This window comes from Thunnus maccoyii, chromosome 1 (assembly GCF_910596095.1).
Source record: "Thunnus maccoyii chromosome 1, fThuMac1.1, whole genome shotgun sequence".
NCBI classification, from domain to species: domain Eukaryota; kingdom Metazoa; phylum Chordata; class Actinopteri; order Scombriformes; family Scombridae; genus Thunnus; species Thunnus maccoyii.
The window spans coordinates 35247657-35272508 of record NC_056533.1 but is presented as its reverse complement, the minus strand read 5'-3'; the positions used below and the strand labels follow the sequence as shown (position 1 = coordinate 35272508).

The 24852-nt window shown below is 40.6% G+C and overlaps 1 protein-coding gene across 1 annotated transcript in view; it reads right to left on the bottom strand.

The window, feature by feature from the left end:
• Positions 1 to 2842: 2842 nt before the first annotated feature.
• otog (otogelin) overlaps positions 2843 to 24852 on the bottom strand; it is a 75745-nt gene continuing 53735 nt past the window's right edge. The window contains exons 36-56 of the mRNA XM_042409643.1: positions 21338 to 24192; positions 20793 to 20970; positions 20410 to 20561; positions 20219 to 20308; positions 19929 to 20115; positions 19080 to 19300; positions 18487 to 18625; positions 17796 to 17984; positions 17286 to 17495; positions 17065 to 17169; positions 15715 to 15819; positions 15500 to 15601; positions 13854 to 13952; positions 13335 to 13375; positions 12700 to 12775; positions 12363 to 12541; positions 11558 to 11662; positions 10577 to 10696; positions 9380 to 9425; positions 6219 to 6298; positions 2843 to 4920 (exon numbers count right to left, since the gene is read on the bottom strand). Coding sequence (XP_042265577.1) covers positions 4720 to 4920; positions 6219 to 6298; positions 9380 to 9425; positions 10577 to 10696; positions 11558 to 11662; positions 12363 to 12541; positions 12700 to 12775; positions 13335 to 13375; positions 13854 to 13952; positions 15500 to 15601; positions 15715 to 15819; positions 17065 to 17169; positions 17286 to 17495; positions 17796 to 17984; positions 18487 to 18625; positions 19080 to 19300; positions 19929 to 20115; positions 20219 to 20308; positions 20410 to 20561; positions 20793 to 20970; positions 21338 to 24192 — 5480 coding nt within the window. The 3' untranslated portion in view covers positions 2843 to 4719. The remainder of the gene's footprint in view (positions 4921 to 6218; positions 6299 to 9379; positions 9426 to 10576; positions 10697 to 11557; positions 11663 to 12362; positions 12542 to 12699; positions 12776 to 13334; positions 13376 to 13853; positions 13953 to 15499; positions 15602 to 15714; positions 15820 to 17064; positions 17170 to 17285; positions 17496 to 17795; positions 17985 to 18486; positions 18626 to 19079; positions 19301 to 19928; positions 20116 to 20218; positions 20309 to 20409; positions 20562 to 20792; positions 20971 to 21337; positions 24193 to 24852) is intronic.

The following is a 24852-nucleotide window of genomic DNA, read 5'->3' as shown; positions in this document are numbered from 1 at the left end:
ACACTTTTGTCATAATGAGGCTGTTTGAACTTACAGACATCTGGTGCAAACGGCTCATGACTTTATCACCCTACAAAGTCTGATATTATGTTGTATTGTTATATTAGATTGTTGTTGAAACCAAAACACCTAAATTGTCGCCCTGTTCTTGACATCACAGCTTGTAGTTTCAGTTGTGCCTGATCTCCTCTTGGCAGCTCGCTCTGTCTCAGGACAGAATCGGATACAAACGGCGGTGACCAGGCTTACATTTGTGCTATAAACTGTCCCCCAGATTTTGTGGGTTCAAAGCTCAGTATCATTTTCCTGTCTGCCCGTGCCAACACGCTGCACCATGTAATTAACCAACCAGCCAGCGAGTCTGGAGTCTGAGCAGGCTGTGAAACACCAATCTGAGGGAAGAGCAGATATACTGGCCCTGCTTCCTTTGGGTATCCTCCTTTACACATCTGGTTAAGCACTTGATTGATACTGGACACTCTCTGAAATTAAAGAAGCAACTGTAATGTTCTCATATGGTCTCAGCAGTCCCAAATCTTGCTTTCTCACATCTGCTGTAGAGTCTTGCAAAGTAAGAATAAGGATATCACCATAATTTCATATGTGTAATGACATGAAAAATAAGACAGCAGAGAGGAGAGAAGTAAATATATGTATTTAATATTAAGAATAAAGGCAAAGTTTGAAACATGATTTGATAAAGAGTTTAATACCAAACCCAAACTTTCAGTGTGTTAACTAGGCAACTTTATTTCCCTGATGATAAGTCACACAACTGACACTCTGCATGCATCTTTAAAATGTCTTAAATGTACAAACATTAGATCTTAAACCTGCAGTAACTGACTTTTTGGCCATTTGTTTTTAACAACACTGACATATTATCACCTTTTTAAGTTATGTTGAACTTGTTAGCAAACAGTTTCTTATTTCCACATACCAGCAGTTATGGAGCAACATTATCATTCATTTGGAGTCGTGTTTCTGTCCACCTGGTGAATGTAAGTCCAATATTCACTGTCTTTTAGTACTTTTTGCTCTCTACCAACTCCTGAGGGAAATATCTGGCTCTTTAGCTGCTAAAGCTCCACTATGTTCACCAGCTAGTCTACAGCTAACTGTGTCTGTTTGCTGTTTGGTGCTGAGCAGGTAGTGTACAGTGGGGTTTTAGAGCTTTTTCTCTGAAAACAGCTGTCTGCTGCAGCCCAAAATGATGCTATTAAAGCGCTGAGAGTGAACCAAAACAGTAAAGTTGCAGCTGGACAGATAAACAATGGGCTGAAACTCACTATAAAAGCCGAGGGGAGCTGCAGAGTCACTGATAATTCTCTGTAGGTTCATCACTACGAGCCACAACCAACACATTACACACTGTCAGTTCATGCATTATTATAAAATATTGATTAGAGGCACTTCAAGTCATTAATTTGTCTCAATTATAAATCAGTGATCCATGAGATCAAAATTTCAAAGCAAGGATTTTGTCTGATTTATTAATTATTACTGTATTTGATTATTACATTTACTCAAACTTGCTCTGTGCCATTTAAAACACAGTATAGTAATATCAAAATATACAGAAACATCAAAACACAAGATTGAGTTGACATTTCACATATGAAACATTTAAGTTAGTCAGTTACTTGGAGAAAGAGAAATGAGGAAAAAAGTCCATAGTAGTTTTTTTCTGTCTTCCTTCTGCTATTCAATACATATTTTATTAGAAACTTTGTACATAATATATATATATATATATATATGTGTGTGTGTGTGTGTGTGTGTGTGTGTGTGTGTGTGTGTGTGTGTGTGTATATATATATATATATATATATATATATATATATATATATATATATATATATATATATATATATATATATATATATATATATATTGGTTTTGTAATGTGTTACTGGAAGATGCATCATATTTTCTGTCATATATATATATATGTATATATATAGCTGTGTCTTATAATGCCATGTGTGATAGGAACTACTGATGCGCATACTTTGTCTTTTGTTGCAGCTTTGTGCTCAGTTATGTTTAACCCTCTGATGTTACAGCTGTCACAGCTAATCACTTGAATCACACACAAAAAGTGGACAAAAGCTGACGCAATAAAAATATAAGTAAAAATATCATTTTTACTGCACACTGTCCTGTTGACTCATAAACAAATCAAACACAGATGTTTTTTTCCAAATGAAATATTTATTGAAAATGCAAATGTACATTTGTATGATACAAATCCTCTTTAACTCGACTATCCAGGTGGGTCTGTGTGATTTGGACAAACACATTAAGAACTCGGTCCACGGAGAGACACTGCTGAGTCCTCTGGAGTGAAAGCTGATGTGCTCTCCTGATATTTACTTCACCTTCACACTTCTCTGTAAATCAGGAATAAAACCAAATCAAAGTTTTTGGATCCAATTTGGTTTGTTTGTTCTTCTTCTCTTCTCTTAGTGTCTGTGCTCTATCAAACTCCAATAAATAAATAAAGTGCTCCACATACAGCTGGATTTAAATCACTTAATACACCTCACTAGGATTGATTATACCAAGTATATCTCACATCACTGAATATACAGTTTATTGTCGTCTTTCTACAAGTGAAATATCTACGAATTTGATATTGCAAATCATTTAAAAGTTAGGAAATTGACTTATTTACAAAAAACAAGGCACAACTTGAGGAATTCTGGGTAAAATATTGATATATCAAATGGATGATGATGATGATGATGGACTCAACCACCACTGAACCAGGTGTTTTCTGAACACAATCACACCTCAGGGCTCGTTTCCTGATTTTATGCATCACAACCACTTTTTTAAAAAAAAGTATGCTTTAAAAATACATTTTTAAATTTGTGTTACTCTTTGGCCAACGCAGCACACAGAAGCGCTCTGAAAAAACAAGCAGAGACACGAGGTCCAACTCAAAAACCAAAGATCGATTAACTTTTTCCTTCACTGAACATTTTCTTCTTCTCTGCAGGCTGGCAGGGAGGCGGCAGTGCAGCAGCATTATACAGCAGAACGCCTAAAATGATCTGTGGTCCCGTTACAGACGCGTTTTTAAAGGTGTTCATGTATCATTTCAACATCATTAACTTATAAGCACATTACTGAGAGACAACAGAAAAACTACAACTTTGTATTGCACATGGTGGATAATAAATCTACTGGGTTTCTTACATGAAACTGGAAGAGGGATCCGTTCTGCTGCAGAGAAAATGGTTTCTTGTGATGACAGATTGGTAATAAAAGCCTAATGACTTCCTTTATAGTCCAACTAAAATCACATTTATTCATTCCCTTTTGCAGTCGAAAATAATATCAAAGTGGATTTTTTTATGTATTGTTAATAGTTTTTTTTATTATTAAAAGAAAGGAAAAAAGGTCTTTGTGAAAATATCAGGCATGTTTGCTGTAGTGGACAAAAAAATGCAATGCCAGTTAAAACGTCAGCAAAACGTCAGCATTTTTATGGCTGCTTGGTTTGTGCTCTTATAGTTTATTTTACAAATATACACAATCTTAATCTGCATAATCTTAATTATTTTTCATAGTGTATCATAATGCTAACAAAAATGCTAGCAGACCTGACTACTGCATATACATATATATTTGTATCAGGACTTTAAACACTTTAAACAAAAGGTGGTTTAAAGCTAATGTGTGCTACTGTTTCTTATTTCATGTGTTGTTACTGCCCGTGTTGTTGCTCTGTAGTGATTATTTGTGAATTTACATTGTGGAATTGTAAAGAAAAATATTGTGGACTGCAGTGTGGAGTCCAAAATAAAATTCACCATGGAGACAAATAAATATATAAAAAAATACAAAAAATTATTATAAAATAAAATCTTGATCTTGAAACAGATTTTGTGAGCCTTTTTTTTACTTCCATATAAATAATTTGAACAATCTTTCAGTCGCTGACAGCTGTAAAAACACGTCATATTGTATACTTGTAAAGTAAACCCTGAAAACTGAATGGACTGCAGATGACAGGCTTAGCCCAAAACAAACAAGACACCATCTTTTGCGTCTTGTGTGAGTGACTGATGGGAAATCTGGTCTTTTCTACAGAGAAATTAGCTTTACTATATTAATACCACTAGTATGAATTACAGGTTATAAATTATGTCCACCATGTTCTCACAATAGGCTTATTTTAAAGTAGAATACCAACCTTATGATATATTGATGTTAAAATGATACACTGAACAACTTATAATAGTATTACCACTATTTTTAAGTAATTTTGAATCTTGCAGCCTCAGAAATTTCTTCCAATAAATCTAAATTCTCTTGAATGTGGTGTCATGACTCTCGTCACTTACTTCACCTGAAGGGTGAAATATCCCTCTCCACAACCCAGGGAAGTCAGAGGTCAAAGGTCAGTGGTCAGTAAGAATAAATGACCTGCTCAGCTGCTCTGCAGTACCATCTCCCAACCAGCAGAGGCGCCAGAACAACTTACTGTACAATAATTAACTGCCAGCGGAGCCCTTTACACATCCTGCATCAGACCTGCCAATCACAGCTCAGTATTCCACTCTCCCAACATCCTGTAGCAACATGGCTGAGGTTTCTTCTTACTTATCTTCTGTGTCTTGTGGTTTTAGAGGATGTAGATCTGAACACTGTGTGTGTGTGTGTGTTTATCTGTGCGTGTGTGTGTGTGTGTGTTTGCAGTATTTGTGTCTAAGACCACTGGCAGGAGCAGTCGGTGGGCTCCTGGATGGTGTAGCTGACCCAGGTTGCGTTGCCGCTGCAGTAGAGCTGCACGGAGCGCCGCTGCAGCCCCGTCTCCCTGCAGCACTTGCAGAAGCGAGCGTACGTGTTGATGTTGTAGTTGTAGATGCTGGCGGACGGGCACTTCCCGTCACATGACACGATATTCACCTGCAGGACAGACAGTCAGTACAGAAGGTAGCAGGGCTGCAAAAAGCACTGATTCAAGTAGACGTTATTCCATATAAAATGTTCCTGCTTTTTATTGTTCTTAATCTGGTGGATGTGAAAGCCTGCTCTTACACTACATACTGTTTTTATCTCACGTATATACTTTTTTTTTTCTACATCAGCCACACAGTCGTCACAGGTGGATGCACGTCATTTTGTCAGGATGCATGACTGTTCTATTTCCCAGCGTCAACTCGCAAGAACTCTCCAGAAAGGCATCAGTTTTATTATATTTTATCCCTGGATACGTATATCCAGGGATAAGTATGACTCCTCCAGTGTGTGTTATGAGCATCAAGTGCAAATCTCCTTGTTGCAGTTGAAGTGTGTTGCACTTCAAGCTGCTGTGGATTCATTGTAAAACTGACTTCCTGCAATCCCACATCTCAGTAGTTGAGCAGTTGAATTAAATTAAATTAAATGATAACAGATAGAAAAAGATAACACACCCAGGTTGTAAAAATTAAAGAATTATTCTTGAATTTCAAAGTCGAGACACCATGACAGCGTTCTGCAGGTGTTTAATGAGTTAAATTTTAAACTTTTTACGACCTTTTGAATACCACATATAGAGTACTTTAATGCTTGCATGATACATAATGTGAAACCAGAAAGGATGATACGGCCTATCATATACATTTTTTTCAGTACTCCCCAACAGTATAAAACAATAATTCCTCATAAATTATTAAATTAAATTAATGCAATCTGGACCCAGACAACCAGCAGAAAATAGATAGATGGATCAACCAATGAAAAATTATGAATTCATTTTAATTAATTTAAGTTTTTGCTCTTTTGTCCATTGTGAGTGGATGAGCTGCTGTAGTTATCCGTAGTGATCATGTTTGCTGCAGGTCTGATGCTGCTGACTGAAACTCCACAAAATAGGATTAAACAGCTTCCTGCAGCACAATCCACTGTTGCAAAAGTCTCTCTTTGTATAAATACAAAAACATTTTATAACTGACATTTAACTCTGTCTACAGCAGGCAAAATATAGGAATTCTGTAAATTAAGTTTAAGATTTCGCAATACCCTCTAAGGCATTTTTTTTAAGGAAGTGTTTTTTATGACCTGCAGATGTCCTGCATGAAACCACACCATGACCATGAATCACAATTAGTGTTGGACCAAAACATAAGATTTCCTTTTTTTTCTAATTCAAAATTCAAGTTACTTCAAACAGTAAAGAACAACAGCAAATCACAACAGACACACACACACACAAAACGTACCGGCCTGTTGCTTCGGCAGTCATTTTTCCTGATGGTCATCCTCACCGTCACCTTCTGACACGACTTCCCGTCTTCTTTACCTGTTCACAACAAACAAATCAAATCAGCTGCTACAAGCTTCACATAACACGTCCAGAGCAAAACATCTAATCTGCTGTAAAACGCAGCAAACACCAGGAAGGAGAGGACAGAAAGCACCAAGGCTGCTGATCATGCACAAGCTGACAAGCTGTTATAGTGGATGGATGAGTTAGATAAGGGAAGAGAAGAAATAAAGTCCAGGAATAAAGTAGAAAATAAACAAAACAGAAAATAGCTTAATAGTTAGAAAGCAGCAAAGGAGGAAGTTTCTCAGGCAGAGAGCAACAACAACAACTGTAGAATAATGTTTGATGCTTTCATCGTGGACATAAAACGGCTTCAAACAAATCTGTTTTAAAATTTTAGCATTTGAAAGTTAATGTGTGAATAGATGATTAAAACACAAAACCAGTTTACCAGAAAATGCCCCGTTAACCCTTGTGCCATCTGGCAGTTGACAAAAAATGAAAACAAAACAAGCAAAGTGAAGGTGCTACAGTATGTTTGGCATTTTACACATCAAGATCAGTTTTCCTGTCATTGAACGGTTAAATGTATAATGTCCTCTCTGGCTCTGGTCTGAGACCCTGATAACCCTCATGATGTCATGATGACGGACTTGGAGTGTTCTCGTTACCTTACAATGAGCCATTTATATCTACATATGGAGCGGGTCCTCTTCCACGGAGCCCGCCATGTTGCACTGCCATGTTTCTACAGTAGCCCAGAACAGACAAACCAACCACTGGCTCTACAGAGGGGCTTTCACGTTTTTTGTGGCCACCATAGGTTCTCCTACATGCTTGAAAGGGGAGGGGGAAGGGGGTAGTTGGTTGCAATCTGCAACCTCACCACTAGATGCCACTACATCTTACACACTGATCCTTTAATAACATCCTCAATGTTCCTTAATATAGCAACAGAGGAACCTCTTGGACAGCAAAAACACGATAGGTTTATGTTATTTATGGCCATCAGTTTAATAATTATAATAATAAATTAATTTATACAGCACTTTTCAAAACAAAGTTACAAAGTGCTTTACATAGTTGAACCAGGATTAGAACTGCAGAATGGCTCCAGATACTACAGTACCCATCAGCCTCAGTGGCTACTGCTAAGGCTAACACACCAGTCAAAAGACGAACTCAGAGCTGCAGCAGATTCAGAACGTTTTGCTGTTGAAGTTGAGGACAAAACATTGTATGATAGTGGCTGAAGTGATCAAAGAGAATCTGAAAGTGAACAAATTTAAAATGCTGAATATTTTATCAGGTTTCTGTCAAATCTTTAGCTTCAGCCTGCGATTAGTGCTGCAATTAACAGAATTTTAAGCTCTGTGGCTCAGGAGGTAGAGCGGGTCGTCCGCTAATCGGAAGATCGCAGTTTGATCCCAGGCTCCTCCAGTCCACATATCGAAGTGACCTTGAGTAAGATACTGAACCCCAAATTGCTCCTGAAGGCTGTGACATCAGTGTGTGAGTCTGTGTGTGAATGAATATACTCCTCCTGATGGCAGCCTATGATGCCATCAGCGTATGTGTTTGAATGGGTGAATGTGGCATGTAGTTTAAAAGCGCTTTAAGTGGTTGGAAGACTAGCAAGGCGTTATATTAATGCAGTCCATTTACCATTTACCATGTTTCTTGGGGAAAGACTCCTTGAGAGTCGCAGTTTTTATGTCTACAGGCTTGTAGCTTTAACTTTTTATTAAAAAACAGATATTTTCTAACACAGTGCTCATCTTTTGTAGTGATGATTCAACCAGGAGAGTTTCTTTTCCTTCAGGAAAACTCAAAAATAACTCCCATTTCCTTGAATAAATTTACTGACACTTCTGTTTTTATTGTTTGTGCTGATAATTCTTGATGGTAAAATGCTTCACATAGCAGCTTCAGTTTTCCCACACAGCTCCCCATGGTGGCGGAAGAACACGGCAGCTGTGGTGCAGCAGCATGCAGATCCTCTACAGCAGCTATAACGTTCAGCGAAAGACTCCCGACACCAACCCACATCAGTATCTACTGACACATGCAGACGTCTAAGCCCGACTACTGGGCCACTACCAACAGCACATTGTTGGCAATCAACAATGCACTGCCCAGACAGTGCTAAATGGGGAAAGGTTTATTATGTAGATGTAGGTGATCCACAGGGAGGGGCGGGGAGTAAATATTTGTTGTTGTCCTCTCAAGTGTGACATCATTTTTTGGCCTACGTAAAGGATTGTGGTCCCCGCCTCGTTTAAAGGTGTAAAATTATATTTAAATTACATTGTTTAACTTCTTTTTAACTTACAAAAAAGAAAACTCACAAGCCAGAATGTAAAGGCTTTATGAAGCGAGGACAGTGCACCATCAGCACCATAATTGTTACAAATCTAATTTTAATTCTGTAGCCTGTTTTGGGTTTGTTGAAAGTCATTTCTACAGATTTCTTTTCTCAATTAGAGCCTGAAATGAGACAGCAGTTGAGAGGACTGTCCTGCTGAGGGGAGTAGGTTGCAGTCAGACTTTGGGGTTTCCTGTGTGTTTTATATAATATAATATTTTGGAGGGAGTACATTGTTGAATATCAACAATAGCACTGACAAGCCTTGTTGTTTTGGTACCTCTTTCACAGTTTGTGTTAACTGTGGGAGTCAAGGGGCTAACGGGGAAAGGGAACAGAGAGAATCCAGTACCTGGTGGGATTGGTACATGATGGTAAGCTGCAGCACATAAACCACAAAGCCACTTGCATGTCTTCAGATGCTTTTCAGTGACAGCTACATCTGTCGTTTGGCACTTTGAAAAGGTTATCCGTTGCCTTTTTTACTCACAAGTCTTTTATTCACTGAAAAGCACACTGACAGATCTCACTAATCTGAATAAACAGAAGACAAATGTAATAGAAAAAACAACAGACGCCAATTCAGACAACGTGATCGAGGTAGATTTTGGACTGAAACGGACAAACTGAAGGGCAAACATGTTGGATACATGTTGAGCGGCAGGTGGAGGCGCTCTTCAGTGTCAGCTGCAGCCTACAGCTCTACTTCTAACTACAAAACTGCCGCTACGCTCAGATCAGATACTCACACGTCTTGCAGCATCCGTCCATGTAACTTACGACAGTTCCACCGATCTGAGAGCACACGGAAGTCAAAATGTTAAACGAAAGAAATTCTCCTTTATTATTTTTTCATACTTAAACAACAGCTTGAAGTTAGAGACGATCGTTCCTCTGAGGGACTTTAAAGTTTTAATAGCTGATATTCTTCATAATGTTTGTGTTTTAATTAGTGTTAGTATGAGTGTGTATGATGATTGTTTCATGATTTCAGTATATTTAATATGTATGTTTTCAGGTCTCTCTTGCAAAGGATCTGATTTGATCATGACATACGACATTATCACAGTATTTATCATGGGTTAAAGAAGAAGCGAAGAAATAAAAATAGATAAATATTAATACACAAATACAGCTTTTTTTTTTAAATGGGAAGAAGAGGTAAATAAAATAATATATAAATGTTAATGTGTAAGAGGAGCAACATTGTTTCTTTACACTGCAAAAGTTATTCTTTTCCTTTATGTGAAATATTTAGTAGATTTTTCTGTCTTTGTGTGCATCAGAGTTTGTCTAATATGCTTTTTAAAGGCTGATATTCTTTGTTTGAAGTCCCTGATTGCTGGTATTTTGGACAAATACTCGATATCTTTAAGTTCTGAATAATTTACACATTTGAGTGTTCAGGACTTAAACCCCTAAAAACACCTTTTAGACCATCATGTAACAACTGCAGTGCAAAAAAAAAATCATTATCACTATCGTTACATATTAAATACGTCACAAATTTCTGCTCTTTTCTTCTTATGGAAGATAAATAATACCTCATAACAGACCTTAAGATGATTCTAGCAGCCTGCAGTGTTTTATAAAACCTGTAAGCAGGTCTATCTACAGCATTAAAGAACAATCATAAAACTTTTATCTTTTAAATATAAATGTATTTGTATGTCCTATAAGTATCATAAGAGTATCACACAGCATAAAAAACAAACTCATTGTTCTGACATCTAGTGTTTGTTCTGCCCAAATGTATGAAAACTATCAAACTATGGATGAGAATAATGATTTAAAAGTTGTTTCATGAGCTCTTAAATAAATCAGTACGATGTGAGACACTAATCCCATTCACTTCCTGTTGTGTGCATGTGTTGATGTATGTATGTGTCTCTTTATGTGTACGTGCCTTGGTGTGTGTGTGTGTGTGTGTGTTGCTTCATGCTGACCTTCATGCACTCAGTTTCATTGAAGGGCGGGCAGCTGAAGGAGTAGGAGATGAGTGTCGGTCCAGACAGAGTGTCTGTGCAGTCGAACTTCATGCAGTTTGACACCCACGATTTCCCTGGCTGTAAAGACACCGGGCAGACACAACATGTGCTGCAATTAAGACTAGACAGTAGCTCTGCTCACGGCTCCGACTCAGAGTTACCAATGAGAAATGAAACCACAGTGAGGGACAGTCTGCAGCTTGTGGAGCCAGAATGTCTTTACTGTAACTGCAGTGCATCATTTGGAAACAAACATTTTCAGATTCAAGGATTATTCATCCATCTATATTGAAACTAAAACATGTATCAACTGGAGTGAGCTGAATAAGCATCATTTGCTAATTTAGCTAATCGTGATCAAATTACAAAATACAATTTGATAAATATGACAAAATATTGTACTGGATTAAATTAAATAATAGCATACACTGGATATACAATGACTAATGAATAAGATCATTTTCACAACAGTTTTCTTGAATGTGAAAATTCATTCTTGACCTTAGAAACAGGCCACTTGCTAGTTTTTTTTTTTCAAGAGCTTTCAACCACATCTAATGGTCTTCTTAAGTGGATGGAGACGGTTCAGTTGTGATAACAGCTGGTCGTATACAGGTGGGGGTCACATGGCTAAAGTTCCTTACTTGAGTTACATTATCACAACTTCATCTGCTGATGAAGACCATGAGATGTGGTTGAATGCTCCAGAAAAAATAGTAAGTAGAACTGGAGTATTTTGTCAAAAACATTTATTTAATGATTTTAAGACGTCTTTAGCACCAGACTGACTTTGGAAGGTAGCTTTGTTGAAAATACAGGTTACACGGGTTAAAAAAGTACAGACAATATTCAGGATAAATGTTCAATTAATACTGTATATATGATATATAAACTGTATATTATGTCATTCAGATGTGAAACCAGAACGACTTGTCTTACCTTATAGAGAACTGTCGTCCCGTTCTCATGTTCGTAGAGGCAGGAAATATTCTTACAAACACCACAACAGGTCGACTGGTCCTTGGAAGGGATGTAGATCTGATTCTGAAACACACAAACATTCAAGATTGGATTTGTTAGTTAAAAAAATAAAATAATCTGAAATCAGAAAACAGAAACAAGCAGAGAAAGCGACCGAACAGAACAATGAGGGAAAAAAATGTTTACATGAGTTAGATGTTTGGTTGTGTAGAAGTGCCTTTGTGGATGCAGACACGCATTCCTTTAGTGTGTTGCGTCAATGTGGATCAAGGCACAACATCACATAGTATGTTTGTGTCCAACATATTTTTGGTAGTTTTGTGGCATTAGTTTGATGAAGAGGATTACATTTCAGAAGGTGTGGACACTACTCCTCCCTCTATAAGGCATACAAATACAGATCACAAAACAAATGTGGTGCATGTATGTACCAAAAGCACAAAATTAGAGAGCCTGGGGTTTATTTTCTACCTAGAAATTTAACTTGCAGAAGCTTGAAACTTCAATCAATCATGCACATTCCTCTGGTAGAATGGTGAAATCTTTGTTGCCTGAATAATGGGTGAGAGTTTACTTGTGTGTGAAGGAGATTTGGCTGCTGTGGTTCTTTTCTAAATTCAGATAGTGTTATTGAAAAAGAAAAGGAAGAGGAAGGAATAGAAGAAAAGGATGAGGAAAAAGACAAAATTGGTCTATAAAAGTTCAAGCACTTCATGCCTGGATCTGTTGTCGGGGTGTACTGGTGTGTGAGTTGTGGTCTTACTGGTTGGCAGTGGGCGGAGCAGTTGGTGCTGCTGGTGCGCAGCAGGTGGAAGCCGCTCGATGGGTCGAGGCTGCGGCTGCACTGTCTGCTGTGACACAAGCCGTCATCACCGTGTTCCACCAGGGTCTGACCCGGCCGCAACACTCCTCGCTCGCCGTACACACACACCGCCTCCCGCACTGCACACACACACACACACACACATACACACACAGTGGAGGTCAGGGGTTTTACACAGGGTTATTTGGAAACTGGCAAAAATATCTACAATGGTTTCCAATTAACATCTTCTTTAAGTATTATTTTTGTTGCCAGTAACACAAACAGCAGTTCTCACCACACTTGTATCTTTTGCAGGCACACTGGTTCTGTGGGTCGGACAGGAAGGCCCGGTCCAGCTGGGCGGCCTCTCCCTGCAGAGCACAAAGAGAGAACAGAGCCAGGGTCACAGAAATGGAGAAAAAAAGACATATGAAACAATAAAGATACACATGAGAACCACAGACACATGTATACAGCAACTACATGAAAACATGCAGAGAACGAGGGACACACATACACAGAGAATGTGATTAAAACACACAGAGAGGCAGTGTTAAAGAGAAAATTCATAGAGATTTCATGTAGTTGCATTCAAAACACAGTAGAGTACATAGAGTCACTTTTAAATTGCGTTGTTGGGTATTATCTTAAGGATGTCAGTTATGTCTGGAACTAAGATTAAAGCTTTATTGTCAGTTTTTTATGCATTTTTTGTGTATTTAGTTTTAGAAAGGCCTTCTCAGCTGAAACATGATGTCCTCTGATTAGTGTGCGAAGGTGAAAACCACCAGAAACAGTTCTCTCTGACAGGATATACATAATAACACACACACCCAGAGAGTTCCTCCGTATATCATATCATATATCATATAAAAAAACATAATTACTGTAGATGTCCAAACAAACTGAATCTTAAAAGTCAGGACGTACCAAATCACATTTAGGGGAGGCGATTTTGTCACAGGAACACTCTGAAAACAGAAAACATGAATCATCATCATCTCCATATTTCAACCAACACATTTTTCTATATCAGTAGAAACAAAAAAAAATCAGATTTTAGCTATTTAAATTCCTTTTTATATTGAAATGGATCTGATCTCATTAATTTAAAAACAAAAATATGAGTTTGAATCATTTTAACAAACTTTTCAAGACCAAGCAAATGGAGACAATCTGATAATTCTTGCATTTTGTATTGTGTTACATGCAAATCTCCATTATCCAGAAATACTGTGATAATTATTTATTGTGTAATATGTTATTTCTGCTGTTGACACTGTGTACAAAGTGTTCTTTTTTATGCTGTACTGAAAACGTGGTCACACGGCCATTAAAGTAAAGTGAGGTGAAATCAGGCGGTTCTGGTTCGTCCAACGTGACACAAACGCATCATTTCATATCATATTATTACATGTTTGCTGTTTTCAGTGGTTTTACGAGTCGTACCGCATGTTTGGTTGGGACAGCAGCGACCCAGATTGGACACGGACATCACCGACATCCCGACAGGACAACTGAGCTGAGCACATCTGTAGGGCTCACACACTACGCACACACAAAAACACACACACGCACACACACATAAAGTAAAAACATGCCAGTCATTTATGTATTCGTAGCTGTTTTAAGCTGTGTTTTCATCTGTATGACTGTATGCTGTTTGTGTCTTTATATTTTTATTGAAAAAGAGTATGTTAAGAACAGTTCCTCAAATATTCTTCAAATTTCTCCCCTCATCAGACAAAAAAAAGAATTAAGAAATCAGATTTTTAAGTCCAGCCCACCCTTCAGGTATCATAAGTCATAAGTATAGTAGACAAGGAAAAATACAAAAAAGAAGTGAAGAAAGAGAAAAGATGAATGACATATTTACCATCTCATAATCCCTCTGTAGTCTATCCCAGAGACATATCACATAAAAGAACATTTGCAGGGACAAGACTAATACATGGACAACTGTAAATGTAAAAATATAAAACTGAAAAAATGTTTTTAAAAAAGTGAAAAGACATGGGGGAAAAACTAAAAACATTGTGAGGTTGATTAGTTAAGAGGGTACAAGTTTGTAATAACCGCTGATAAAATTAGCTAAAATATAAAAAAGTGTGTGTGTGTGTGTGTACGTGTTTTTCTGTCCTTATTGGGACCAATGGTCCTCATGGAGACCAAAGCTCGGTCCTAATGCAGAAAAATGTCATTTCTAAGGTCCTGGTTATGGTTAGGGGTTAGTCATGAATTGGTTATGGTTATGGTTATGGTTATGGTTATGGTTAGGGTTAGGGGTTAGGGTTAGCGGTTAGTCATGAATTGGTTATGGTTATGGTTATGGTTAGGGTTAGGGGTTAGGGTTAGGGGTTAGTCATGAATTGGTTATGGTTATGGTTATGGTTAGGGGTTAGGGTTAGTGGTTAGTCATGAATTGGTTATGGTTATGGTTATGGTTATGGTTAGGGTTATGGTTAGGGTTAGGGGTTATGGTTAGGGTTATGGTTAGGGTTATGGTTATGGTTATGGTTAGGGTTAGCGGTTAGTCATGAATTGGTATGGTTATGGTTATGGTTAGGGGTTAGGGTTAGCGGTTAGTCATGAATTGGTTATGGTTATGGTTATGGTTATGGTTAGGGTTATGGTTAGGGTTAGGGGTTATGGTTAGGGTTATGGTTAGGGTTATGGTTAGGGTTATGGTTATGGTTATGGTTAGGGTTAGCGGTTAGTCATGAATTGGTTATGGTTAGGGTTATGGTTAGGGTTAGGGTTATGGTTAGGGTTAGGGGTTATGGTTAAGGTTATGGTTAGGGTTATGGTTAGGGGTTGGGGGTATGGTTAGGGTTAGGGGTTAGTCATGAATTGGTTATGGTTATGGTTAGGGTTAGGGGTTAGGGTTAGCGGTTAGTCATGAATTGGTTATGGTTATGGTTAGGGTTATGGTTAGGGTTATGGTTAGGGTTAGGGGTTATGGTTAGGGTTATGGTTAGGGGTTAGGAGTTATGGTTAGGGTTAGGGTTAGGCAGTACAAAATGAACGGAGTCAATGCAAGGTCCTAACAAGGATAGATGCACAAACTTGTGGGGTGCATGTGTGTGTGCACTGACCACACTGGTAGTTGGGGCAGCAGCGGTCCGTCGTGTTACTGTCCACCGTCAGCACCTCCCCGTCCTGGCAGAGAGGAGGCGTCTCCGGACACGAAGAACACACTGCAGGAAACACACACTTCATTCATCACACTGACGATATTTAAGTTAACCTGCTGATGATTCATTGACAGTTAAATGGTTACAGAAGATAGTTTTGGTTTTTTTAAACTGACTGCAGATGTGGGCCAGGCAGCAGCTGCCGTCGGCTCTTGTGGCAATCAGAGTGTGGTCGTCTCTGCAGGCGGGAACTTCTGACTCACAGAGCTCAGGATCACACTCTAAAACACACACACACACACAACAGAAACAGAAACATTAAAGGAAGAGTTCAACAAAATAAACTTATTTGCTTTCTTGATGAGAATATCGAAACCACATCCATGTCTATCCGTGAAATATAAATGATGTGTCCAAACCACAAAAAGTTGTGGTTTTACAGGGAATAGTGGTGCCTGAGTGGTTTTTGGCCAGATGCAGTGAGTTCCTGGTCTCTTGTTGCCAGACAGCCGCGGGAGATTCCCTTTAGTCACTGCTCCCGGCCAAGAAGTAGCACAGCATAACCTGCCATAAAACCACAACTTGTTCTTTTTACACTTTGTTCGTTTTAGGGATTAAAGCAACAAGATATATGTGTTAATTAGTGAGCTTTAGAGGTGCTGGTAGGCAGATTCTTTGGCTGCTGGACGGAGGCAGGCCAGCTGTTTTCCCCCTGTTTCCAGTCTTCGTGCTAAGCTAAGCTAAACTAACCGTCTGCTACCTATAGCTTCACATTCAAGAGACAGATATGAGAGTGCTATTTATATTCTCATCTAAAAGGACAAATCAAGGATCAGCCAAGGTACGCATGACGTAAATTTTGTCAATGTCTGCCAGATATGGACTCTATGCACCACTGCGTTTGCACAAGAAAAGCAAACTGGATGCTTGTTTTGTGTATCGTGTGAAACATCTCTTTTCAATTACGTGACTTTTTGGGTTGTCCAGTTTCCTGTAAGTCCACAGCTGTACACATACTTGAATTTGGAGTTAACTCTATCCGTCTAAGAAAGCTGATGGTGTTAATTATGTTTTCATTTATTTTCGGGAAATTTTCTATGACCATCCAGTTTTGAATGTATAATTTTAACATTTTAACATCTGTGCATTTCTAACCCGTGATGATTCAAGATGATTCCTCTTAATATTACAAAAACGTGTTTTTACTTGCATCAGTGTAACAGTCCACATGTTACAGGGGAGCTTTTAAGGAACATGCTTTCTACACTTGACTTAAAGTAACTGATGTTCACCTCGTAGACTGTAGTGTTTTGTGATTAGGAAAGTTACTAATACTGATTTTAAAAATGGACTTAGTGGATTGTATTTCATCTTTGTACAGGTATCTGAAACAACATGCCTCCACCAATGTAGACCCTTGTGTTTTTTTTTAATACAGGGAGGTTTTAACACTGGGTAAAGTCATCAGAGTCTATTTTTCAGAGAGTTTACACATCAGCGAGTGTGTTGATCAGACAGAAACTCACCACACGCGTAGTCTGGACAGCAGGAGTCTTGTCTGTAGTATGACACCAGCTTCTCCCCGTATTTACACTCAGGAGGGAGGAGGTCACACAGGGTCTGATTACACACTGCAGAGTCACAAATCATCTCATTATCTTTTTTTTTTTTCACATCTGCTTCAGCCTCAGTTTTGATAATCAATCAGGTTTGCTGATGTGACCGCAAAGCTGAATCAGTTACTCACCGCAGACTTTGTGCGGGCAGCAGCTGGTGTCGTCGGCCAGGCTAATGATCACCTCCCCCGTTCGACGGCACACAGGTGCTGCAACGCTGGAACAGTTGTATTCCACGGGGACGATGGTGTCGTTGTCGCAGCGGTACATGCAGCAGGCGTCTTTCGAGGCCTTCCACACCTCGCCGTGTGCACGAGGAACGCCAGAGCTGTCGGTGCAGGCTGCACACACAAACACATGCACACATACAACCATGATTATCTAGTTCATTAGTTATGAGCTGACAGTATTGAGGGACTAAATGCTGTGTAACAACAACAGGTACTGTCTAATTTAAAAATAAGGCCGTCGTTCTGCAACGCTGGTTTCTTTAAGAATCTATTCTTCAAGTTCTATCAAATTTAAAGCATTAATCAAAAACTTTACAGTCATGGCGATTGAGGTATGTAAATTGCCCAAACGACCTCATGCCCCTCTATGATGCCTCCTGCTCTGTATATACAGGTAAAATGTGTTCTTACCACACTTGTCGGGGGGGATGCAGAGGGCAGAGTATGGCCGGTGGAGGAGCGTTCCTTCAGGGCACACGCAACCCTCGGTCAGGCCCGAGCACTGGTCCGGGTCCGAGTCGAAGTCGTGGTTGGGGCAGGACTGAGATGTGCAGGCAGGTAGACAAGCCTGATATCGCAGAGTGTCGGGACACATGAAGGCTGCAAGAAGAGAGATAAAGCTGTCAGTGCCTCAAACACATTACTTACTTACTACCTACTAGATTTTTACTTTAAAAAGTAATGGTGGAAGCAGATGTTCTGGATTGTGCTGATTGAAAAAATGGTCTGTACATGCCCACACAGTCCCGAGAAGAGGACAGTGGCTTTAACGCTGCATACGTTTTTGTCTGGTTCCAGCTTGATGGATTGATTTTGTATTTTTAAGATTCAGTGATCCTGCACTTTATTCAAGTGCTGGCAGCCTCAATAGGTATGTAAATACAGTACATTTGGCTCCAATTACAGTACAATCAAATCACATTACATGTTAACCACTCACTTTTGCTGTTCTCACAGATGTCAACTACAACTCGGCTAAAAGCTTTGTTTTTAAACATTTTGAACAATCTCTATTTTAGGCTGTGTAAACAGAACTGTTTCTCTCCTACTCAAAGAGAAACTGCAACTACTTGAATGTTTTAACAGCAGCCGGAAATCTTACGACAGTAATCTGGACTCCTCCACTTGATGCAGATGTTGAATTTGTGGCAAGAAGCAACGTAAGCAGCCAGCGCCACACAATGGTTGTTGACATACTCCGAGTCTCGTACCCAAACCTCACAGAATGTGCTCGGTGGGACCTGGAAACAAAAAACAATCAGATAAATTGTATTCAAAGCTACTCATTAATAGTAATCTTATCATTATATATTAGGAAACACTAGTGAAGTGCAGTTCACCACCACAGCTCTGCTCTTCTTAAGTAATCTAATTATTCTGATATATGTCATGCTGGAGATTTAAAATTATGCACATCTATTGACTGATTCATCTTTTACTCAGAAGTCAGAGAGCAACAATGCTGATAAAGTAAATACATCAGTGGGGTTTTGATAATTGGTTGAAAATACATTTAGGTCTTTATAGTAAATCTTTTCATCCTGCCAGGAAATACAATCTGTATTACCTTTAATACCTGAACAACATCCTGTCTGGGTTCACACACAGTCTCTGGCTAGTTTGGAAACTACTAAGATACTGGTCCCTTTGTATGCAAAGGAACCTGGAAACAAGTTCACAGATGGCTAAACATACGAAGGCGTGGCAGGAGGAGAAGGCGTGGTCCTGCAGCATGACCAGGCAGCTAGAGCAGTCGCTGGTGGAGCAGTTGAGCTCGCGGCGGCGGCTGTGGCTGATGTAGCTGGTGGTGTTGGGAACCTGCCAGCTGTCAATGAACACAGCCGGATCCTCGCTCCCACCCACCGTGGTGCCGTTGGCCAAAGTGAGGTCATTGGTTGGGTCTCCATCACAGAAACCTTGGATGGGTGTGAGGGGGTTCGCAAAGACACAGATAGAAATGATCTCAGTCAAGTGAAATATTTCTCTTCTAATTTTATGTATTTTTAATCTTCTCATTAAAACACATTTTTCCTGAATGAAAAGGCTTTGACCAGTAATGGTAATGGTCACCATATTGCCATCTGCTGCACACTTATCAGCAGGATATTGGTGGAACCCGATGTCTATATCGCAGTTCTCACTGATATTTTTGTAAACATCTATACAAATTGTTGTTTGTCTGTAAATCAGAGGTCTAAATTTACCAATCAGTCTTTATTTAAAGTTATCTATTCCACAAGATTCAATTCAATCTTAAGGAAATCAAAACCCAGAGGCAACTACGCACTTATCTTTCCCACCTTCTTTTCATTTAGAGCTCTTATCTCAATTAATCTAAACAAACAAAGAAAATGTAGAGAAATTTGGCTTCATAAACAAAATGACATGCTGAAGTGACTGTAGGCTCCATGTTTAGCTCCACTTTCAAATAAAAAAATTAACACAAATGATCAAACCATGGGAAAACAATGATTTTGCACTTAAGAGTTATGCACAATGCAAAAAACAACTAATACCAGTGCAGGACTACAAGACTATTCGTACCACAGAGGCCCATGGTGGGAAGTTTGTTGCTGGAGTTCTCGGTGTCGATCACCATCATTCCGGTGCTGTGGTACCACTGCAGCTTGAGACCTGCCGGGCTGCGGATCAGGTACATGTTGCCTGTGTCGTAGATCTCAAAGCCAAACTTTTTGAATCGAGGCTTGGCATAGCGTGAGTTGACGTAGAGCTGAACAAAAAAAAGAGAGAGAGAAAAGTCAACATTATCAGATGTATTTATCAGTAGTAAAGCTTTAATGTGCTCATGTGACAGAAGTAAAAATCTACCTTACCCTCCTCTGCAGCCTGTTGATGATGATGTGGTCAGATTTGTGGGTGATGTTGAGCGCCACCAGACACAGGTTGGTGAAATTCCAGAGGAGCTTCGGAAAGGAAAAGAAAGTCAGTTGAAGTCACAAATAAAATCAGTGACTTACATTCACATCTCACTAAAGGAACCCCTGTGAGTGTAATATTGACTCACTGGTGACTCAGAGTCAGCAGGACACTCCTGAACAAGGACACTGACAGTCTCATTGGGCAGCTGGGTCACTATGTAAGAGGCAGCCTTGTAGATGGCAATGCTGTTCCCATCAAACGTGATCACATTCAGGTCTGGAAACACCGAGCAGCGACCTGCAACATACAGGAGAGATGACGATGAAAAGCTGACACAACCATACCTCTCTGGGAAACAACATCGGTCTGCACAAATTTAAAAACAAGAGCTTGTTCAGTCCAGTCAAATTTAAAGCAGGCTTATGAACAGAGTCTGACACTGGAACTGGGTTTTCTCTGATCTTAATTGGCACACGATTGGAAATTCATACATAGAATGTAGTGAAATCTTTTGTGTGTTTTCCTCACATGGACAGTCCCACTGAGGGCAGCACTTGTCTCCATTGACCAGTATGGCAAAGCCAAGCAGGCCGCAGTTAGGCGGGTCGGGGGTGAAGGGGCAGCTTTGGGATTTGTTGAACAGGACGAGCTGGTTGTTGACGCAGATGTACTTGGTGCAATCATCAACGATCTCTGCATATGGAGGCTGGAGGGAAAGAAATAAAAAAAAACTGGAAGTCACACAAATGAAAAATAAAGCACAGAGGTAATCGTAAGCAGGAAATAGTATATATAAATATGTCTGCTACACTAAAGCTGGAAAAACACAAGAAAGAGACATTGTACAGTGGCTGCTGCTGTATATATTTTCTTATTTTAAATTTTAGCTTTCAAAACATCTCTTTGTCCTTGCGGCTTTTTTTGGTCCACAAATAAATGTACATGTAGTCAGAATTAACATTAAATGGGTGGGAAACATATAGAACTTGGACATATTATTAAATTATAGAGCTGTCCTGTAACTGATTATGAATTATGAGATTAAAAGGAAGATGTAAAGTAACAGAACCCACTGTGCATATCCTTGTAGGTGATACAGCCATGGACATTGTGCCCTCTGTTGTGTGTCTGGTCGTTTCCAGTGGTGTGTAAGGAGACGCTGGTGAAGGAGGAGTCGTTGCCGCTGGACTGGTATAACCCCTTGTGTCTGGAGTGGTAGTTTGGACTGATGTGGCTGCTGGGAGTGAAGTTGTAGTGGGAGTAAGGATACCAGGCTGCTGGGAGGAGATCAGCACATCAGGTGGAGGAGTCACTGGTTGGGATGTGGATGGTGATGCCTCAGTCTCTTTGGTTGTCACAGCTTTCTCAGATGTGGTTGACTCTCTGGTGGCCGTTGTTGGCACAGCTGTAGATACTGTGATTGTCGTTAGCGTGGGAACAGGCACTCGACCTGGGGCAGTTGTGGTAGTTGTGCCGGGAGCTCCAATGGTTGTGTTGGCACGCTCAGTCGTGCTCACTGTAGTGACCGGCTCAGCAGATGTTGCAACAGTTGTAGATGGCACTTCTGACACTGTTGTTGTGCCGGGGCTTGGCGTGACAGTCGGTGAGCCGAGAGTGGTTGATCTAACAGCCACTGTTGGGGGTCTTGTTGCAATGGTAACCCTTGCCGTGACTGGCCGGATGGTTGACCTCTCAGTCGACGTGATTCTGGGAGTAAATCTTGTTGTGACAGGAACTCTGGGTGTCGTCCTGAGGGTGGTTGTCCGTGTGATGGTGGTAGTTGTTGGAGCAGGTGTAGCTCTTGCGGTTGACACCAACCGGGTGGTGACTTTCTCTGCAAAAGTTGTTTGTCTTGGAGTTGCAGCAGAAGTAGTTGTGAGTAGCGGAGACCAAGATGGAGGCGGTGTAGTTGTAGCTGTTGTTGTTGACATCTCCACTCTGCCTGTCACTGGGCTTGTTGTCTCCGTGATTGGTTGTACGGTGATAGGTCTGAGCGTGGTGGTGACAACGCTGGGTGGAGCGCTTGTAGGGATTGTGGTGAGCGGTGTCTCAGGAGCACCAGGCACAGGTGGAGGCTGGGGTGTAACTACTTTCCTGGTTGTGGTGACTGTAAATTCTGCAGTAGAGATTTCATGAGACGCTGTAGTTGTGGCAGTGGTGGTTGTGGCAGCAGCTGATGTGGCAGAGGTGATGACCGGCTTTGTTGTTGCTGGAAGGCGAGGCACTTCAGTAGTTTTAGTGGAACTGACCACATGGATGACAGTTTCAGAGGTGAGCTCTGGTGTAGTCTTAGCTGTGGGGCTGTAGACCGGGGTGGAGGAGGTCTCCCAATGGGGTGGTCGCCACGGCTGGGAGGTCCGTGTGGTAGACACAGGACGGGTGGAGCTTTCTGCTGTTGTCGATAGTGGTACAGTAGTAGTTTCTGTAAGGGACACTGGTGGTACAGTTGGTTTTGTTGTGGCAGGAGAACCTGTGGAAGTTTCTGGAACCTCTGGAGGTCTTGAGGTTGTGGTCGGAGTGGTTCTTGCTGTTGTTGGGATGGCGGCAGACCAAGATGTCCTCTCAGTATAGGTTGTGGAGATGGACACAGTAGGAGGCATTGTGGTGTCTGTAATCTTCAGAGGTGGAGGTGCAGCCGTTGTTGTGGTAGCCGTAGGTATTTTAGACGCAGTGGATTCAGGTATAGTCACTTTTGTTGTTGTTGTTGTTTGCCAGTCTGTAGTAGCTGAGGTAGCAGGCGGTGCAGTTGTAGTCAGTGCAACATGGATTGGGGTTGATGTTGGTAACTCAGGAGCAGTTGTTGTGGAGGTTGTCAGTTCAGTAGGGGTGGTGTGCACAATCCTCTCTGTGGTAACCACAGCTACAGGTGGTATTGTTGTCTCCGGACTCATGTGCTGTGTTGTTTTACTGGTAGTGAAAGGTGCAACTGGTGTGACTGATTCTGTAGTCTTTGCTGAAGAGACTGTAGGCAGAGTTACAGTTCCTGTTTCGACAGGAGGTGAGGTCGGGAGAGGGGAAGTGGTTGTGGAGGATGTGCTTGGTAAACCAGGAGGGATGGGTGTAGTCGTTGTTGGAGGAACTTTCTCCATTGTTACAGGCTTTGTGCTGGTGTCTGTGTACACCGTGGTAGTGGTTGCTCTGGGAACAGTAGTTCTGTCTGTAACTGTAGAAGTCTCTGAGACCTCAACTGGGCCTGGACTAGAAGCGGTTACAATTGGAATAACCACAGCTGAAGGTGTTGTAGCCTTTGTGATCTCATCAGTTGGGTGCACGACCACAGGGGGAGGGGTAGTGATGGTGGTTGGCCCCTCGATGGAGCTTGTGGTTGGTACTTTGGTGGTAGATGGCTGCAGGGTCGTGGCTGTGGTGGTGAAGTGTGGCTTTAAGGAGTCAGTTGGCCTGGTGGAGGAGATGAGCCAGAACAGCGCAGTGATGGCAAAGGGAGCACTGCTCGTCTTGGACGTGCTGGGGCTGAAGGGGCTGATAGTGGAGCTTAAAGCACTGGTCGTCCAATCTGTTGTACCTGTTACAGCTGTGGGATGGGTTTCAGTCACTTTGACCGTAGACAGCAGCTCCACCACCTCTGGCCTGACAGCAGGGGGTGCTGTTGGAGGAGGTGGGGTTGCTGCTGTTCTGGAGAGTTCAGGAGCTGCAGAAGAAGAAGTGGTGGCTGTTTGGGTTGCCTTGTCAGGGGCGGGTGGTGCCTTAGACGAAGTTGTTTGTGTGCTCACGGCAGGAACAGTGGTGGTGATTTTAGTGGTAGGAGCTGTGTGTGGAGGGGTGGAGGATGCGGTGGTGGTGATGGTGGTGGTGCTGGGAGGTGTGGTGGAGGCAGCAGAGCTTGTGATGGTCGCAGTGGTGACAGCTGCAGATGTCAGCTGAGGAATGGATGGTGTTACAGGCTTTACAGCAACTGGGACCTTAATGCCTGAACCCAAACAAAAAAAAGCGTGTTAGAGAAGGGCTGAGCTCGACAGACTTAGATTATGAATGCTTTGGGTTAGCAGTAGAGATGTGCCAGTATCAATTTTTTATGCTACAATTATAGTAGGAAAAATATCATAAATAATATGATAATAAACAATGTTTCCTGAAATCCTACTATTACTGCTAAAATATAGTTAAATGACTTCACACAATGATCGCCTGAGATTTTGTTAACTGAGTAGTTGTCTGTATGTTGCAGCTTTGTTGTACTCTGTATAAGTAATAACATCAAAAACAGTTTAAACTCTATAAACAAAAGTAGATTGTTCAAAGTTTAAGACTTTATGTTTAACTTTAAGTTTAAGACAGGTAACTGGAAATCTCTTAAAATGCAGCTCAGTGTCTCCTAGATTCTACGCGCCCGTTCATGTTTCGGACGTTCTTGGACTTTGCCTGATGACATTGATTGATTGAAATTTGTGAACACATGCAGAAGTTAGCAGAAGTAAGTCAGCTAGTTAGTAGTAATGTAAACTGTGTGATTTTGGCCTAAATCAAGGTGACTAAAATTTTATTGTATTCATTGTTGTTTCTGTTTGTTTTTTTGTTTGTTTGTTTGTTTTTTTGCTAATTTGCAGGTTTTAATTTTGTTCTCTGTATT